General features: G+C 41.2%; 1 protein-coding gene across 1 annotated transcript; it reads left to right on the top strand.

Annotated features, from left to right (window-relative positions):
- The first annotated feature begins 15,105 nt into the window (after nucleotides 1-15,105).
- On the top strand, nucleotides 15,106-19,780 carry LOC118378789 (tumor necrosis factor-like). Its single transcript, XM_052472830.1, has 4 exons — nucleotides 15,106-16,395; nucleotides 16,839-16,866; nucleotides 17,211-17,270; nucleotides 18,092-19,780. Exons 1-4 carry the CDS (start codon nucleotides 16,228-16,230, stop codon nucleotides 18,562-18,564), a joined length of 729 nt encoding a protein of 242 aa, XP_052328790.1. The 5' UTR covers nucleotides 15,106-16,227; the 3' UTR covers nucleotides 18,565-19,780.
- The last annotated feature ends 885 nt before the right edge of the window (nucleotides 19,781-20,665 follow it).

Raw genomic sequence — 20,665 nt, 5'->3', positions numbered from 1 at the left:
ACTACAGCCCCGTCGATGAGAATGGGGACGTGCTCGGTCCTTCTTTTCCTGTAGTCCACAATCATCTCCTTAGTCTTGGTTACGTTGAGGGAGAGGTTGTTATTCTGGCACCACCCGGCCAGGTCTCTGACCTCCTCCCTATAAACTGTAGGCTAAGGGGATTTGGGGATTTGAACTTGCAACCTTTCGGTTACTAGTCCAACGCTCTAACCTAAATATGCAAACTTGTGTGTGAGTAGCGAGGTTTCCATCCAATTTGCAACAGATTTTCATGCGAATATTCTAAAATCGTCAATAATAAATAAATAAGAACTATATGTGCATTTTCCCACCAGAGATGTGTTTCCATTAAACAGACTTTTTACCAGTGGTGGAAAAATATCCAAATATCATACTTGAGTAAAAGTAAAGATACCTTAGAAAAGTCACCCAGTAAAATTCTACTTGAGTCAAAGTCTAAAAGTATTTGGTTTTAAATATACATAGGTATCAAAAGTTAAAGTATAACTCATTTCAAATTCCTTATATCAAGCAAACCAGACGGCGCCAATTTTGTATTTTTATTCACGCATAGCAAGGGGGCACGCTCCAACACTCAGACATCATTTGCAAAGAAGGATGTGTTTAGTGACTCCGCCAATATCAGAGGCAGTAGGGATGACCAAGGGTGTACGGTATTGAGTGGGAAAATGTACGGATTAAAAAGTACATCATTTTCTTTAGGAATGTGGTAAAGTATAAATTGTCAAAAAATATAAATAGTAAAGTACAGATACTCCCCCTAAAAAAATGACTTAAGTAGTACTTTCAAGTATTTTTACTTAAGTACTTTACACCACTGCTTTTTACGGATAAAAGGATGTGCGTGATGAGGCAGCAGTGCTCATAAAAATAACCTTTGCCATTAATTTCCCATGTACCGAATGAAAAATACTAGTTAAATAGGTTTCCATCGCATTTTTAAAACTGTTGCGTTGCATTATATAGCAAATGTGCGCACGTTGGTCTTAGCGCATGCGCTCTAGCCAACAGCTCGTAGATGTATTGCTGGTAGGCTACTTAAATTATGAGATTATTATGGATAAGAGCGATAAAACCATCGATCATCATGTCACCAGAATAAATCCATCGATATTTATTGAAATGGAGCATCAAGCTCATCACCTTGCACATGCACCACAATTTATTTCATCTGTAGCCTAGTAAACTGCATTCTTTTTCGAGTCGTAGTTGGAGGATCACACAACATATCGCGTGGCTCCACGTTTACTTCGATATGATGGTTATTTCCACAGGCATTTCTTGCATAAATAATTTTAACGACACAAAAAAAGATCCCACCATGGAACGAATGAACAAATTGTCTGTCGGCATTTATAAAATTGTTCCGGCATTTCATGTTTCAGTCAACCGTGTCTTGATTTTTTTTAATGCGTCAGGTAATTAATCCACATAAAATGGTTGGATGGAAATGTGGTTAGTGTCATCAACTCACATTTGGGCATAATTCAGATGACGACTGCAGAGAAAATGAATTCTAAATGTCTATCTAGAAAAAGGATTATAATTACTCGTACAAAACTAAAACATTAAGTCAGTTGTTTCTAATTTTGGAATTCACAGAATTGCAATAGTTAGGTGAAACTGAAAAGCAGCAAGCTATATTAGGATGTGAGGTGTTGTTCAAATTGATATTTCAAAAGCTAACATCAACATATCCACAAATGTAAGAATCAAAGGTAAGATCAAATAACTGAAATCGAGCCTATAAACCTACACATCATAACTCTCCTTCAGCTGAAATTGTGTGGGAATGTTACACTTGTGTGGACATGTTACACTTGTGTGGGCATGTTACACTTGTGTGGACATGTTACACTTGTGTGGACATGTTACACTTGTGTGGTCCTTCTGTAGCTCAGTTGGTAGAGCATGGCGCTTGTAACGCCAGGGTAGTGGGTTCGATTCCCGGGACCACCCATACGTAGAATGTATGCACACATGACTGTAAGTCGCTTTGGATAAAAGCATCTGCTAAATGGCATATATTATTATATATTATGTTACACACGTTTGCAATGACAGTAGGCCAGTCATTTCTAAATAAGAATTTGTTCTTTAATAACTGACTTGCTTAGTTTAAATTATGGTTAAATAATTTGTTTAAATAACAGATATGACCACAAGTTGGGGCTAAATGTAGAGAAGTTGTGAGTCATTGATAAGGTGGGGCTACAAGTAGATAAGTTCTGGGTCATTCACAACCATGTGGTTCTATTCTATCTCACTTCCATCAATGGCATTTTCAACAGTTAGGCCTTTCAACTGTTTGACTATGTATATTACCATTATATTTGTTGTCATTTAAACTACATTTCATTGTATGAATTTACAGATGCAACTGGTGCCAAGCGATACAGTATCTCAGAGGGAGATTGAATGAGAGATTGACTAAAATGCGATCCTTATCACTTGCCACTCACCCAACCCCCCCCCAACACCAGTAGCGTAATGGTTCCAAAAGCCTGGAAGGAAAGGAAACCACAGTTTCACTTAGTCAGAGCTCTGAATGCCCCTTTTCCTCCCTCTCTCTCTTTAGCTGGTATGTTTCACCTTTAATGGTCACACCTGTGACCACCTTCCTCTCACTTATAATCTCCTTTCTCACTTCCTCCTTTCTCTCCCACGTATATTCTTTCTACCCTTTCTCAATAATACACAGTCATATATATATATATATATATTATTTTTTTTCCTATGATACTGAGCTTCGGGGCAGGAAGGGCTTATTGCATCATTCTCAAACCAATACTAAACGCCTCCACTACACCGACAGCATTATGATCTGGATATGTACGCGACAAAAGTTAAACATTCACACATTCCTGCTATCTTACCGTTTGAAGCTTATGTTGGATAAATCCGATTTATGCATCACCCAGAACGCACTGCAACTGCCTCTGCAACGCAATGGTGCAAGGCAAACCCAGCGTATCATTGGAAATTAATGTAATTCTTGTGTACTAAAAATGTAATTACGCTGTCCGTGTGATCGAAGCATAAAACCAATAGAAATGGGGGTGCCAAGACTCCACAACAGTGACTGTTCCTTCTTCTCGATATTTCACAGAAGCAATGTTTGATGTCCAAATATCTTATTGTCTAGAATGGCCTTCCATCTTTCAAATCCCCCTTTTTGGTTTAATGCGGTTGTAGGTTTTACTTCCCTGTATTAAGGTCAAGTCTTCTTCGTGGTATTTTTCAGCTAATAAAGTGACTTTCACGTGATACTGACGAAAACTTTCTTACTTCGGTCTTTGGAAATACCTTTAATATCATCTTTGAATGTTTCACATGATATGGGAATGTTTCTGGATTCATTATTTCTTTTGCTATCAATGTTATCAGTGTTGAGGCTATGATCATCTGACAGTTATGTACAGTACATGATTTTAAGACCAACGTTTAAAGCTCTGATGGTTAAAGTTGAAATTGAATCAAAGCTGATAGGTAAAAAGATGGGACTTCCCCTGGACCTTATGTGAATCTCTCTCTCTCTCTCTCTCTCTCTCTCTCTCTCTCTCTCTCTGTCTCTCTCTGTCTCTCTCTCTCTCTCTCTCTCTCTCTCTCTCTCTCTTTCTCTCTCTCTGTCTCTCTGTCTCTCTCTCTCTGTCTGTCTCTCTCTCTCTGTCTCTCTCTGTCTCTCGCTCTCTCTCTCTCTCTCTCTCTCTGTCTCTCGCTCTCTCTCTCTCTCTCTCACTCTCTCTGTCTCTCTCTGTCTCTCTCTCTCTCTCTCTCTCTCTCTCTCTCTCTCTCTCTGTCTCTCTCTCTCTCTCTCTCTCTCTCTCTCTCTCTCTCTCTCTCTCTCTCTCTCTCTCTGTCTCTCTCTGTCTCTCTCTCTCTCTCTGTCTCTCTCTGTCTCTCTCTCTCTCTCTCTCTCTCTCTCTCTCTCTCTCTGTCTCTCTCTCTCTCTCTCTGTCTCTCTCTCTGTCTCTCTCTGTCTCTCTCTCTCTCTCTCTGTCTTTCTCTCTCTCTCTCTCTCTCTCTCTCTCTCTCTCATCAAATCAGTCACCAAGAAATGCCCCACTTTCAGCCCCTTTCTGGTGAAGCTCACCTCCTCAGTGTGTAAACACCTCCGCAGTGTTCCAGTGGTGGCCTTGATGTGGTCCGTATGTAGTAATACCACACAGTGCAATGATGCATTACTACACTCCACTGAACTGGAAATGAATCCACACCGTGCATCTGTACTAGATTTGGCCCCTCACAGGCCCTGTACTACAACTATAATGTAGGCCTACAACACATTACACACAGTGGTTGTAATACAACATATCATTTTTTTTTGTGGAATAATAGTGTCTCCACAATGCTTATATAATCTTCTTCTTTTTTTTTTTGCAGAAAAAAACTTTATGTTTTATCACAACTGTTATGCCAAATGCGTTGTACATCAATTGTAGAAGTGGAATGTCTAAAGGGGGCCAATGTCTATGCACTACTAAGCGCTGTGCTGTGTGAATGACAGCGCCCCCATTCACCCACGGATAAACAAGCTGCGGTGGGAGAGGATAGAGAGAACGACGTGAATAAGACGTGGGAAGGTGTTTGTTAGTCCTCTTTCTCATCAACTGATAATTCTGTTGACACAAGAGTAGGAAAATGTGTTTTACGACAGTGGACTGTAAAGTAAACGTGGGGGAACTACTCCGACTATTCATAATGGAAGTGTCAAATAATTATAATAATTATCCAATATGTCAAATGCCTCTTTTCAAAAGGTAGATGAAGAGACTGACAAACAAAACAACAACAACAACATTCACCGTCTCGGAATGAGATGCCAGGTGAAACACATCGGTTAAATCCCCCAAAAAACGGCACCCTATTCACCTTTCACAGATGTAGGATCTTGTGGCTGATAATTGTCCTGGGCCGGAGTAAATGCAGATGAGCTTCGTGATTGACATGAATTCACTGAAAACCCACACTGACACATTAAATTAACATTATGGCTCTTTTCATGTAGCCTACTTTTTGGCCAGCTAATAGCCTAACCATCGATCATGCAACATTATGGGACAAAATGTTCAAATCCTTTTGCTGCAGTATTATATATAGTATATACCAGTCAAAAGTTTGGACACACTTACTCATTCAAGGGTTTTTCTGTATTTTTACTATTTTCTATTTTGTAGAATAATAGTGAAGACATCAACAGTATGAAATAACACATGTAGTAGTAGTAACCAAAAAAGTGTTAAACAAATCAAAATGTATTTTATATTTGAGATTCTTCAAAGTAGCCACCCTTTGCCTTGATGATAGCTTTGCACACTATTGGCATTCTCTCAACCAGCTTCACCTGGAATGTTTTCCAACATTTTTGAAGGCGTTCCCACATATGCTGAGCACTTGTTGGCTGCTCTTCCTCCACTGCGGTCCAACTCATCCCAAACCATCTCAATTGGGTTGAGGCCAGGTGATTGTGGAGGCCAGGTCATCTTATACAGCACTCCATCACTCTCCTTCTTTGTCACATAGCCCTTACACAGCCTGGAGGTGTATTGGGTCATTGTCCTGTTGAAAAACAAATGATAGTCCCACTAAGCGCAAACCAGTTGGGATGGCGTATCGCTGCAGAATGCTGTGGTAACCATGCTGGTTAAGTGTACCTTGAATTCTAAATAGATCACTGACAGTGTCACTAGCAAAGGACCCCCACACCATCACACCTCCTCCTCCATGCTTCACAATGGGAACCACACATGCGGAGATCATCAGTTCACCTACTCTGCATCTCACAAAGACATCACACCACCTCCTCCATGCTTCACTGTGGGAACCACACATGCGGAGATCATCCGTTCACCTACTCTGCATCTCACAACGACATCACACCTCCTCCTCCATGCTTCACAGTGGGAACCACACAACCAAATATCTAATGTCCATTGGTCTAATGTCCATTGGTCTAATGTCCATTGGTCTAATGTCCATTGCTCGTGTTTCTTGGCCCAAACAAGTCTCTTCTTATTTTTTGTGTCCTTTAGTAGTGGTTTCTTTGCAGCAATTCAACTATGAAGACCTGATTCACACAGTCTCCTCTGAACAGTTGATGTTGAGATGTGTCTGTTACTTGAACTCTGTGAAGCATTTATTTGGGCTGCAATTTCTGAGGCTGGTAACTCTAATGAACTTATCCTCTGCAGCAGAGGTAACTCTGGGTCTTCCTTTCCTGTGACGGTCCTCATGAGAGCCAGTTTCATCACAGCACTTGATGGTTTTTGCGGCTGCACTTGAAGAAACATTCAATGTTATTGACATTTTTCGAATTGACCTTCATGTCTTAAAGTAATGATGGACCGTCGTTTCTCTTTCCTTATTTGAGCTGTTCTTGATATAATGTGTGTGCGTGTGCGTGTGTGTGCGTGCGTGCGTGCGTGCATGCGTGTGCGTGCGTGCGTGTGTGTGTGTGTCATCTTATTACTCATGCTGGACCAGTCACCATCAGGTGTTTTGAACCTAGACAGAAAGTGTTGTAATTACAAAGCTTTAATGTGTTTTCTAGGGCTCTTAACTCTGTTGATCCACCTCAACCCATACTTTAATAAATACTTATCTGTTGAGTGTCTGTTTACTAAATTGTTCATTTCGTGTGTAAATCTGTTAACTTATTTGTTGTTGTTGTTGTTGTTGTTGTTGTTGTTGTTGTTGTTGTTGTCATCAAACAGTCTAATTTTATTTAGCCAGTTGAATGAATGACTAATGTAAATGAATATTAGTTTCTGTTAGTGTCATGACCGTCAGAAGAAGCGTACCAAGGTGCCGCGCTGGTGAGCGTACATTTTCCTCTTTATTTTGGAATGACGCCAACAAAACAAGCACCCAAACGAGCAACAACCGTGACGCTTACAGCGCTTTAGTGCTACAAACAACGTTAACTACCCACACAGAAAGGAGGGCAAAAGGGCCACCTAAGTATGATTCCCAATCAGAGACAACGATAGACAGCTGTCCCTGATTGAGAACCATACCCGGCCAAAACATAGAAATAAAGAAACATAGAAAACAAAACATAGAATGCCCACCCCACATCACACCCTGACCTAACCAAATAGAGAAATAAAACGTCTCTCTAAGGTCAGGGCGTGACAGATTGTAGTTCTGGGATTTATATGGGATGTTTGTTGTTACTTGTTTCCATAATGTGTGTGACATAATGTTGCCCCTTCATTATTAGTACTTATCTATTCAAATATCCTCACGCTCAAAATAAGGAAGCGCTAAATATAGCCGCTCAGTCATAGGCAAATCCCTAGAATGTCAACATGCCATACAGTACACTGGCTACAAATATACTCCCACACGGCTCTGTAGTTGTTAAGTAATGTCGATGACATCACCTACTTCCAAACCCCCTGTCTAGTGTGAGAAATCCTGTGCTTCAGAGGCTAGTCAGACACTAACTCACTTAGGGATATTATTGGTGAATCGGTAACATCCGCACAGACTGAGTAAATGTGTCACAAAGTTACAAATATGTTAGTCCATTGTTAGTCCATTGATATGTGTGAATGTACAGGGAACCCAGCTACATTTTGGAAAGCTGTTAAATCACTGAAGGCGTGTGTCTCCTCTTCTCTCTCTTCCCAAGACATTCATTTAGATTCTGGTCCTATTACTGACAAAATTGATATCATTCATGCATTTAATAACCATTTTATCTCCGCGGGCTTGATATTTGAATGTATTTCAAAGCCAGCTCTTGAAAAAAATAAGTAGTTTGGATGTAGATGGTGAAACACTATTGAATGATACTGAAAATGCTGGTCAGGAGTTTTCTTTTTGGAAATTCACAGATGATGAGGTCCTGGATGCTTTTTTTTTTTTTTCAATCCCCAGGGGCTGATCATTTTGAGCCTGGTCTACCTATGTGCTGGCTTATTGCTGGCTCGGTAGCCCACATTTTTTATTTAACATTGTTATCAGGAAGTGCTCCAAAAGCATGGAAATCCGTGTATGTGCTGCCACTCCATAAGGGTGGGGTTACAAAGGATCTTGACAACTATCGCCCCATAAGGGTGGGGTTACAAAGGATCTTGACAACTATCGCCCCATAAGGGTGAGGGTACAAAGGATCTTGACAACTATCGCCCCATAAGGGTGGGGATACAAAGGATCTTGACAACTATCGCCCCATAAGGGTGAGGGTACAAAGGATCTTGACAACTATCGCCCCATAAGGGTGGGGATACAAAGGATCTTGACAACTATCGCCCCATAAGGGTGGGGATACAAAGGATCTTGACAACTATCGCCCCATAAGGGTGAGGGTACAAAGGATCTTGACAACTATCGCCCCATAAGGGTGAGGGTACAAAGGATCTTGACAACTATCGCCCCATAAGGGTGGGGATACAAAGGATCTTGACAACTATCGCCCCATAAGGGTGGGGATACAAAGGATCTTGACAACTATCGCCCCATAAGGGTGGGGATACAAAGGATCTTGACAACTATCGCCCCATAAGGGTGGGGATACAAAGGATCTTGACAACTATCGCCCCATAAGGGTGGGGATACAAAGGATCTTGACAACTATCGTCCCATAAGGGTGGGGATACAAAGGATCTTGACAACTATCGCCCCATAAGGGTGGGGATACAAAGGATCTTGACAACTATCGCCCCATAAGGGTGGGGATACAAAGGATCTTGACAACTATCGCCCCATAAGGGTGGGGATACAAAGGATCTTGACAACTATCGCCCCATAAGGGTGGGGATACAAAGGATCTTGACAACTATCGCCCCATAAGGGTGGGGATACAAAGGATCTTGACAACTATCACCCCATAAGGGTGGGGATACAAAGGATCTTGACAACTATCGCCCCATAAGGGTGAGGATACAAAGGATCTTGACAACTATCGCCCCATAAGGGTGAGGATACAAAGGATCTTGACAACTATCGTCCCATAAGGGTGGGGATACAAAGGATCTTGACAACTATCGCCCAATAAGGGTGGGGATACAAAGGATCTTGACAACTATCGCCCAATAAGGGTGAGGATACAAAGGATCTTGACAACTATCGTCCCATAAGGGTGGGGATACAAAGGATCTTGACAACTATCACCCAATTAGGGTGGGGATACAAAGGATCTTGACAACTATCGTCCCATAAGGGTGGGATACAAAGGATCTTGACAACTATCGCCCCATAAGGGTGGGGATACAAAGGATCTTGACAACTATCGCCCCATAAGGGTGGGGATACAAAGGATCTTGACAACTATCATCCCATAAGGGTGGGGATACAAAGGATCTTGACAACTATCGCCCAATAAGGGTGGGGATACAAAGGATCTTGACAACTATCGCCCCATTTCAAGACTACCTTGTTTAGCTAAGATTCTTGAATCCTTGGTTAATGTGCTGCCTAGTTCATTGACCTGTCAAAGGCATTTGAGACGGTTGATCATTCTGTTTTGCTGAAGGAATTATCAAGAGTCGGCCTGAGATATACAGGCTGTTTATGGTTTCAGAATTATCTTAGCGGCAGAACTCAGGCCATCTTCATAGACGGGGTTAAATCTGAATTATTTTAGCGACAGAACTCAGGCCATCTTGACAGATGGGGTTTAATCTGAATTATTTTAGCGACAGAACTCAGGCCATCTTGACAGATGGGGTGAAATCTGAATTTCTTGAGATTCAAAAAGGTGTTCCTCATGGTTCTACTTTAGGTCCATTATTGTTCACCTTGTATATTAATGAAATAGGAAACACTTAATACTTGTAACATTCGTCTCTATGCAGATGACACAGTTTTGTATTCCTGTGCCACCTCGGTGCAGCAAGCCATTCGTGAACTTCAGCATGACTTTGATTCAATTCAGAAATCACTGTACAGATCATAAATTAGTGTTATATACAAGTAAAACCAAGCTCGTGCTGTTCTCTAGGTCACGAAATGTTGACCCTGAGGACCTGTGTATGTTTTTTCATTTTAATTTTACTAGGCAAGTCAGTTAAGAACAAATTCTTATTTTCAATGACGGCCTAGGAACAGTGGGTTAACTACCTGTTCAGGGGCAGAACGACAGATTTGTACCTTGTTTAAATAAAGGTTAAATAAATACACAAAAAATAATACAGAGTCACTATTTATCATCTTTACCACTGATGTTACAGTATCACCTCTGAATACGACACAGAGTGGATGCAGTTGTTAAAGATCAGCTGGATGAGACTGGATGAGGCAAAACAGAACAGGATGAGACTGAGGCCATTCTAATATGTATGGGTGCCTGAGTTTGTCTGAAAGTGGGGGTGCAAAAGCTTGTGCGAGGGGGGCTCAGTTTTCCTGCAATTCGGTACCGTTTCTTAACAGGAATAATCAATATTTATGAACAGAACACAACAATCCTTCTTACCTTTTGCCACAATAAATTATATAGAAAACATGTTTTGATGACTAGTTTACTAATCTACCCCCTTCCCTAAAAACCCCCCACCTACAGTGATCGATTGACAGGCCAAACTGTTAAGAAAGTTGGCATGACAACAATGAAGAAACATAATTGAAAATGGGAGGAATAATATTGTTTTACCCAATAAGAATTTAAATTGTGTACTTATAGGTTAATTAAGGAAAAAGCATTATTAAATTGCAAATTAATTTGTATTTTTTTGTCCCAAATAATGCAATCACAGTTATGTAGTACAATTACAAATGTGAATTTTTATTTCTCTTTAAACAATTTTCTTTGTCAGTTTTTGCATTTAAATTTGGTCATAGATTATGTTCACATAAACACACCATTGCACACATATTAATTTATAATTATCATTGTGAAATTAGCATTTTGGGGGTAGCTCCGGTAATATGGGTTACATTTTAACGGTTTGGGCTAGAGCAGAGGTTTTCAACCTTTTCTTCAACCTTTTCTTTCATAAGAGCAACTTCATACTTTTTTAATTGTTTTGGTTCTTAAAATCACACATTTTGAACAGAAATCATGTGACGTTGAGAATCTTGTATTTTCAAGATGAGAGAAGAAGAAAATACGTTTTGGATTTGAACAAATCTGTAGGGTGCAATTACAGGACTAGGCGACTATAAATACTTTTGGCATATTTGACAACAAATCATGAAGAAATAGAATAATCATGAAAAGTATGAGGAATAACAAAAGTGTAGTCTCAGCAAGCACACTACTTGACCGTTCCCCTTTATCGCAAACATTTTTTGTTTTTTTTTGTTAACTTGACTCAGCAGCATAATATTTGATAAAACGAGCGTAGAAATGCCTTATTTGGTAGTATTAGTATTTACCGAGCAAAAGCAGAGCTGTTTTAGCGAGGTACAAATAGGCCTACAGAATACTTATTGCAAGCTACTAACTGACAGCCCGCGAGCTAACGGACATGCAGTTTTCTGCAAAGGAACAACCTTCGGTAGGCTGATGGAAGGCTACGAGTCAGAGGCTGCGAAACAACGAAGCCGAATCAGACTGTCAGCATTGCTCTCGGTTCTTACAGGCAACGTGAAATTACAATGAATTTGCTTGTGGTGCAAGCCGCTCAAATGATATGCAGTGGTATAACGTAACTAAGTAAAATATACTTTGAAGTACTACTTAAGTAGTTTTGGGGGGCTTCTGTGCTTTACTTTACTATTTATATATTTTTTTGACAACGTGTACGTTTACTCCACTACATTCCTAAAGAAAATCTGTGCTTTTTACACCCTGCATTTTCCGTGACACTCAGAAGTTCTCATTACATTTAGAATGCCCAGGCAGGACAGCAATAGGGTGTAATTCACGCATCTATCAATATAATGCGTTATCATACCTACTGCCTCTGATCTCGCGGACTTACTAAACACAAATACAGCGTTTGTAAATTATGTCTGAGGGTTGGATTGTGTCCCCTTGCGGTCCATACATTTTTTTAAAAGAAAGAAAATGGTGTCTTCTGATTTGGAATATTATGTCTAGTATTCACTTTTACTTTGTATTTTTACTCGAGACAGTTGACTACTTTTTCCACCGCTGTAGTTAAGTCCATTTAAAACCAGATATTTTTAGACTTTTACTCAAGTAGCATTTTTCTGGGTGACTTTCACTTTAAACTTGAGTCATTTTCTATTAAGGTATCTTTACTTTTACTCAAGTATGGCAATTGAATGCTTTTTCCTGATTTTATATATATATATATATATGTATATGCATGTACTGTGGCAACACCCTGAGTTCATCAGACATGAAACAACGACCAACATGTAACAACAGCACATCAAAACAGATAAAGAACGTTCTTTTGCTGGTGCCTTTTGATTTTAAACACCAGGGGTGTAACTGGTGCTTTCTAACCACACTGAACCAACACAGTGGCAGGGAGCCAGAGCAAAATATATATATATTTCACCTTTATTTAACCAGTTAGGCTGGTTGAGAGCAAGTTCTCATTTGCAACTGCGACCAGGCCAAGATAAAGCATAGCATAATCTTGAGGCGACGGGGGGGAGGGGTGGTACAAAATGCAATCTGTTATTTATTGTATCGTATATAAAATGGAAATATCTATTTTAATACAGACTAGCTAAAAAATATAATTAAACATTGCAAATTACCCAAATGATCATGATCATTTTGTGATTTAAAACGCAGGGGAGAGGAAAAACAACCCTTATTTTGAAAGTAGAGACTCAGCTGCTCCGTTTGCTCCATTTGCTCAGGTTCCTAGGATATTTTTGGTTTTTATTTTACTTTTATTTAACTAGGCAAGTCTGTTAAGAACAAATTGTTATTTCTAATGAGTCTACCAGTGGGTTAACTGCCTTGTTGAGGGGAATAGTGGGGTTAACTGCCTTGTTCAGGGGAACAGTGGGTTAACTGCCTTGTTGAGGGGAACAGTGGGTTAACTGCCTTGTTAAGGGGAACAGTGGGTTACTGCCTTGTTCAGGGGAACAGTGGGTTAACTGCCTTGTTCAGGGAACAGTGGGTTAACTGCCTTGTTGAGGGGAACAGTGGGTTAACTGCCTTGTTGAGGGGAATAGTGGGTTAACTGCCTTGTTCAGAGGAATAGTGGGTTAATTGCCTTGTTCAGGGGAACAGTGGGGTTAACTGCCTTGTTCAGGGAACAGTGGGTTAACTGCCTTGTTAAGGGGAACAGTGGTGTTAACTGCCTTGTTCAGGGAACAGTGGGTTAACTGCCTTGTTCAGGGAACAGTGGGTTAAGTGCCTTGTTCAGGGGAATAGTGGGTTAACTTCCTTGTTCAGGGGAACAGTGGGTTAACTACCTTGTTCAGGGGAACAGTGGATTAACTGCCTTGTTCAGGGGAACAGTGGGTTAACTGCCTTGTTGAGGTGAACAGTGGGTTAACTGCCTTGTTCAGGGGAATAGTGGGTTAACTTCCTTGTTCAGGGGAACAGTGGGTTAACTGCCTTGTTGACTGGGGAACAGTGGGTTAACTGCCTTGTTGAGGGGAATAGTGGATTAACTGCCTTGTTCAGAGGAATAGTGGGTTAATTGCCTTGTTCAGGGGAACAGTGGGGTTAACTGCCTTGTTCAGGGGAACAGTGGGTTAACTGCCTTGTTAAGGGGAACAGTGGGGTTAACTGCCTTGTTCAGGGAACAGTGGGTTAACTTGTTCAGGGCCTTGTTCAGGGAACAGTGGGTTAACTGCCTTGTTCAGGGAATAGTGGGTTAACTACCTTGTTCAGGGGAACAGTGGATTAACTGCCTTGTTCAGTGGAAACAGAACGGGTTAACTACCTTGTTCAGGGGAACAGTGGATTAACTGCCTTGTTCAGGGAACAGTGGGTTAACTGCCTTGTTGAGGGGAACAGTGGGTTAACTGCCTTGTTGAGGGGAACAGTGGATTAACTGCCTTGTTCAGGGGAACAGTGGATTAACTGCCTTGTTCAGGGGAACAGTGGATTAACTGCCTTGTTCACTGCCTTGGGGAACAGTGGATTAACTGCCTTGTTCAGGGAACAGTGGGTTAACTACCTTGTCCAGGGGAACAGTGGATTAACTGCCTTGTTGAGGGGAACAGTGGGTTAACTGCCTTGTTGAGGGGAACAGTGGGTTAACTGCCTTGTTGAGGGGAATAGTGGGTTAACTGCCTTGTTCAGAGGAATAGTGGGTTAATTGCCTTGTTGAGGGGAACAGTGGGGTTAACCACCTTGTTAAGTGGCAGAACGACAGATTTTTTACCTTGTCAGCTCAGGGATTCGATCCAGCAACCTTTTCGAGTCACTGGCCCAAATCTCTAACCACTAGGCTACCTGCCAACTAAATATTGACGCCGTACATCCTACTGAATGATCAACGATTGTATAGATAATGTTTTATCATAGTAAAGCTACATGTCTTATTATATTTTATTACTGATGTTTCCACGATACAAAGATCTACATCACACATTGTTTCATAATGACATTAACAATAAGTATCTCTCAACACATTACATACATTTGCATTAATGCAATGGGGAAATTAAGAGGCTGAAATACTGAGAGAGAGGAGGAGATGGGGGACTCCTCCCTCCCTGTATGCTTGGCCTATTTTAAAAGAGATGGAAGGAAGTGTCAGTTATACCATTACAGATAGCGGCCATGACACATCTCTGTGGGCGCATATTTGGCAAATGAGGATGTTTGTTTGTGAGAATGTATAGCGCCAATGTGTGTGTGTGTGTGTGTGTGTGTGTGTGTGTGTGTGTGTGTGTGTGTGTGTGTGTGTGTGTGTGTGTGTGTGTGTGTCCCTGTGTGTGTGTGTGTGTGTCTGTGTGTGTGTGTGTGTGTGTGTGTGTGTGTGTGTGTGTGTGTGTGTGTGTGTGTGTGTGTGTCTGTGTGTGTGTCTGTGTGTCTGTGTGTGTGTGTCTGTGTGTGTGTGTGTGTGTGTGTGTGTGTGTGTGTGTGTGTCTGTGTGTCTGTGTGTGTGTCTGTGTGTGTGTGTGTGTGTGTGTGTGTGTGTGTGTGTGTCTGTGTGTGTGTGTGTGTGTGTGTGTGTGTGTGTGTGTGTGTGTGTGTGTGTGTGTGTGTGTGTGTGTGTCTGTGTATCTGTGTGTGTGTGTGTCTGTGTGTGTGTGTGTGTGTGTGTGTCTGTGTGTCTGTGTGTGTGTGTGTCTGTGTGTGTGTGTGTGTGTCTGTGTGTGTGTGTGTGTGTGTGTGTGTGTGTCTGTGTCTGTGTGTGTGTGTGTGTGTGTGTGTGTGTGTGTCTGTGTGTCTGTGTGTGTGTGTGTCTGTGTGTGTGTGTGTGTGTCTGTGTGTGTGTGTGTGTGTGTGTGTGTGTGTGTGTGTGTGTGTGTGTGTGTGTGTGTGTGTGTGTGTGTGTGTGTGTGTGTGTGTGTGTGTGTGTGTGTGTGCAGAACATTAAAAGGCCAAGAAAGAAAGAAAGTCAAAAACAAAAGAAAAAAATCCCGTAGAAACGAAAGGGAAATAAAATTGATTAAGGAACAGAGTAAAGATGAAGTTAGAGAGAGGGATGTTGGTGTTTACTTCGGGAGAGAGAGAGAGGGAGAGAGAAAGTGAGACAGGTGCGTGTGTGTGTGTGTGTGTGTGTGTGTGTGTGTGTGTGTGTGTGTGTGTGTGTGTGTGTGTGTGTGTGTGTGTGTGTGTGTGTGTGTCTGTGTGTGTGTGTGTGTGTGTGTGTGTGTGTGTGTGTGTGTGTGTGTGTGTGTGTGTGTGTGTGTGTGTGTGTGTGTGTGTGTGTGTGTGTGTGTGTGTGTGTGTGTGTGTGTGTGTGTGTGTGTGTGTGTGTTGGGTCAGATGTTTCATTTAGTTTCGTTTATTAGGGTATTGCATGCAGCAGCTGATCTTCCTGTGTTTTTTGGTTTCAATACCTTTCTCAATTGTGTAAAATCCACAGGTCCCTCCAGCCATTTACCCACACCTCCTCCTCCTCCTCCTCCTCCTCCTCCTCCTCCAAAATGATGTTCCCTTGCTAGCCTCCACTCTGAGTGACATCACTGGAGTTTCCCTTGGCAGCTCGATGTATATAACAGCAGCAGAGAGAGTATCAGTCAATCAACCACCTCCTACCTTCAAAACACAGTCGACCTCTAATACCACTGTGGGAACGTAGCTACTGAAGTTATTCCGAGTTTACCGACTTGTATACCTCATCGCAAACCAGCTTGATTGACATTGGAGCTCCAGGCTTCTCTTGGATACTAAGGACATTGACGTTAGGTTCTAACTATACGATGGCAGGTGATTGCAGCAGAGTGATGTTAGACGTAGAGAGTGGTCCTGTGTACCCGGCAACGACCGTGACCCTGGTACGGGAGAAGTGCACACACCGGTGGAGGCTGTGTGGTGCCCTGCTGGCCGTGGCACTGTGTGTCTCACTTTTCGTTACCTGGCACACCAAGGTGAGAACACATACAGGCCATTTTATCTTATCATTCATTATTATTAGTGGCATAATGGCTAGTTAAATCGATAAGGGAACCGGATTATTTTGGATGAGCTGATATCAAGTGTATTCCATCAGCAATTTGATGAATTAAGTTTGAACTTTGAAGTTGAACTTAGATCCTGATTGAAACTACTGTATATCTCTGTAGCGATATTTACATTTCAGATTTTAATCTACTTTTACTTAGATATCTTCTGTATATCACTATATATCTACATATCTCTCTCTCTCTATATATATATATATATATTTAAATATGTATATATCACCATGTATCTTTGTAAATCTCTGTAAATCTCTGTATATCTCATATATCTCCTGTGTAGCGTCAATGTGAAACCGATCACGGGACTAACTTTCTTCATTTTTCTCCATTTCTCTTTTCCTCGAACTCAGAGACAAGATCAGGTCGAGGACGTTAATGGTGAGTTTGTTTCCTTTTTTTCCCGGTCAGGTTCTATACGCTCTACTGCTGGTAGTATGGCGTTATAATGTTGAATATATACCGCTACTCTCTTGACAAAGGAGGTATTCTAAATAGCATCCTGTTTCTTCTATAGTGCACTACTTATGACGGGAGCCCTGTCGGCCCTGGTCAAAAGTAGTCCACTATATAGGGAAAATAGATAATAGCCAATTTGAGACAAGAACACCTAAATGTTTAAGATAAACTCTCGCAGCAGTACGGCATTATATGGAGTTTAACGAGAGAGAATTCACCCCAAGAAGTGTCCGTTTTCTAAATCTCTGTCTTCTTCCCTTCTTCAGAACTTCAGCATACACTGAGACAACTCTCTGTAAACAGAAAGGCTGCCATTCATCTGGAAGGTGAGATGACACTTTACAGTAATGTATACAATGTCTGCTTCCGAAGTCGCACCCTACTCCCTATATAGTGCACTAGTTTTGACCAGGACCCATATGTAGGGGATAGGGTGCTATTTGGATAAGGGAAGGTTACCTGACAGGATGCCATATTAGAGTCCTTTCAAGAGCACCGTAGAACTGGAGCGAACTCGTCTGCATGGTGAATGATCTGGATATATGCGATGTAAATTTGGTCTATGCATAATCAAATGCACACTTGACCCTTGACTTTGAAATGGGGATTAGAAGCTGTGAATGAATCGAGCCTGTTTGACATACGGTATAAAGTCAAAGACATAACCTTCATCTCTTTTTTTTGAACCGGCTCATTTACAACTTGCCTCGATAGATGGTGTGTCGTATTGCTCCGTCCGTCAATATCTACAGCTAATTATATTCATGTCCAACCACTCTGCGTCTCAATCACTTTGACTTTATTTATTTTTTGGGGGGTTAAAATGATTTGTACAGTTAAAAACAAATTAAAAGTACAAAGAACCCCAAAGGAATTCACATACAAATGTTAAATGCATATATTTATTTCCGATGTGGACCTTGGAAGAGGTTCATTATTTCCCATGTTAACCTTTCTCTCTCTCTGTCTCTCTGTCTCTCTGTCTCTCTCTCTCTCTCTCTCTCTCTCTCTCTCTCTCTCTCTCTCTCTCTCTCTCTCTCTCTCTCTCTCTCTCTCTCTCTCTCTCTCTCTCTCTCTCTCTCTCTCTCTCTCTCTCTCTCTTTCTCCCTCTCTCTCTCTCTCTCCCTCTCTTTCTCTCGTCTCCCAGGTGAGTACAACGGTAGTGGAAAATACAAGACCACAGTGGAGTGGACAGACGATGAGGGCCAGGGAATCTCACAGGGGGGTCTTAAACTCAACAACAACGAGATCGTGATCCCCCGGCCGGGCCTATACTTCGTCTACAGCCAGGTCTCTTTCCGCGTCAGCTGCAAGGCCGACCCCAAGCACCCTAACAACCAGGAGATGGTTCACCTGAGTAACACGGTCACGCGCTGGTCCCCAAGCTACGGCACCGAAGACAACAAGGAGTACCAGATGCTGCTCAACTCCGTACGCACCGTGTGTAAGAAGTCTTCCAACAGCGAGGCCAGCGAAGGACAGTGGTATAATGCCGTGTACATGGGAGCCGTGTTCAGCCTGGAGAAGGGAGACAGGCTGCGGACAGTCACAGAGAACAGGCTTCTGCCCCATCTGGAGAGTGGCGATGGGAAGAACTTCTTTGGCGTGTTCGCCTTGTGAGACGGACGAAAATGGCATGACGATAGAGAGGAAGGCTACGTCCCAAATCACCCTACACTTTAACTATCGGTGCACTATATAGGGAGTAGGGTGACGTTTGGGGCGTGGCCTCAGTGTGAGGGGGAAAAGGTTCATGCAGTAGGAGGGGTTAAACAGCTAAATCCACGATGAAGAAGAGGATAATGGAAGGTTACCTGATAGGAGTCAGGGCCGTTTCATCTACTGAAGTTGACTGAGGTTAAGGCATCGTGTTGTTTCGTGTTAAAGCATTGTGTTGTTTTGTGTTAAAGCAAATGCATTTTATTTTTTATTTTGAACTCTTCTGTCAAAGATGAGGAATTATAGACTGGGTACCAGTCTGTTTGTGCCATCATGCCACTCCTTGTCATGCCAAACATTGGCTTGCATGACAGCATGATGTAGGCAAGAGCACAAGCAGATGTGGAACCAGGCTAGAGAAATGACACCGATCTATCTAAACTGTAGCAGTTTGTTTATGTATACTTGGGTTTTATTGTTTAACAAATGTGTTGCCATGGTGTTACCATGACAGTAAATGTCTATGATGCTAATGCTGAACTACAATCCACAGCACATAAACCAACCCACACTATATATATATATATGTATATATATATATATATTCTACTATCTGAAGGAATTCTGGCATACAGTATGATTCAATGTATTTAAGCAGTGTGGTCAAATGTCTCATATTGAGAAGTCAATTCTAATTGATTCTGAATTCATTATTTATTTAGAAAATATATATTTATCATTATGTTTTAGTTAATTATACTTGTATTGTTTTCTGTATTTACTATTTATTATGAAGCTTTATTTAAACTAGGCAAGTCAGTTAAGAACAAATTCTTATTTACAATTGACGGCCTACCCCGGCCAATCCCTGCCCTAACCCAGACGACACCGAGCCAATTGTGCTCCGCCATATGGGACTCCCAATCACAGTCGGTTGTGATACAGCCTGGAATCAAACCAGGGTGTCTGTAGTGACGCCTCTAGCACTGAGATGCAGTGCCTTAGACCGCTGCCCACTCAGGAGCCACTAAGGGTATATATTGTATTAATTGCTATTTAAATTACATTTGAAATTATTTATTTATTTTTTTATATTTTTTAAATATTTCTACATTTTAAAGAGTAATTTAATTGTATGCATGTATTTATTTAACTACAGTAGTGTTGTTGAGTTGAAATATCTCAATAAAATGCTAATGAAAAATGACAAAACATTTATTGTATGTGAATCAGTTCTGAATCGTCAATAACAGGTTCATGTAACATGGTCACTATTTAGAGATTCTACAGCCACGTTGTCCCCCCCAGAAGAAAAGCGATCTGTAGTGTAAAGGTCTTTAATGTATACTGAAAGGGTTTCTGAAAACATCACTTTAAAAAACCTTCAGAACAATAAGTGGTTCATATCATTTTGTATCAGGTCATAGTAGCTAATTCTATCAATAGGACTATCAATAGGACTATCAATAGGACTATCAATAGGACTACCAATAGGACTATCAATAGGACTACCAATAGGACTACCAATAGGACTACCAATAGGACTATCAATAGGACTACCAATAGGACTACCAATAGGACTACCAATAGGACTACCAATAGGACTATCAATAGGACTACCAATAGGACTACCAATAGGACTACCAATAGGACTACCAATAGGACTACCAATAGGACTATCAATAGGACTACCAATAGGACTACCAATAGGACTACCAATAGGACTATCAATAGGACTATCAATAGGACTATCAATAGGATTATCAATAGGACTATCAATAGGACTATCAACAGGACTACCAATAGGACTATCAATAGGACTACCAATAGGACTACCAATAGGACTACCAATAGGACTATCAATAGGACTACCAATAGGACTATCAATAGGACTACCAATAGGACTATCAATAGAACTTTCTAAAAATAGTTATCTCTTTGCTATCAAGGAATGATTTGCCTTTCTCTTGACTCTCATGTCAATTGAATTAGCATACATTTGCAAAGACACCTCGACTAAAATAAACTCAGTGGGTGTTTCCATTGTGGTCGGTAGCATTTC

The sequence above is a fragment of the Oncorhynchus keta genome, chromosome 20 (genome assembly GCF_023373465.1).
Source record: "Oncorhynchus keta strain PuntledgeMale-10-30-2019 chromosome 20, Oket_V2, whole genome shotgun sequence".
NCBI lineage: Eukaryota > Metazoa > Chordata > Actinopteri > Salmoniformes > Salmonidae > Oncorhynchus > Oncorhynchus keta.
This window is presented reverse-complemented; position numbering and strand designations above follow the sequence as displayed.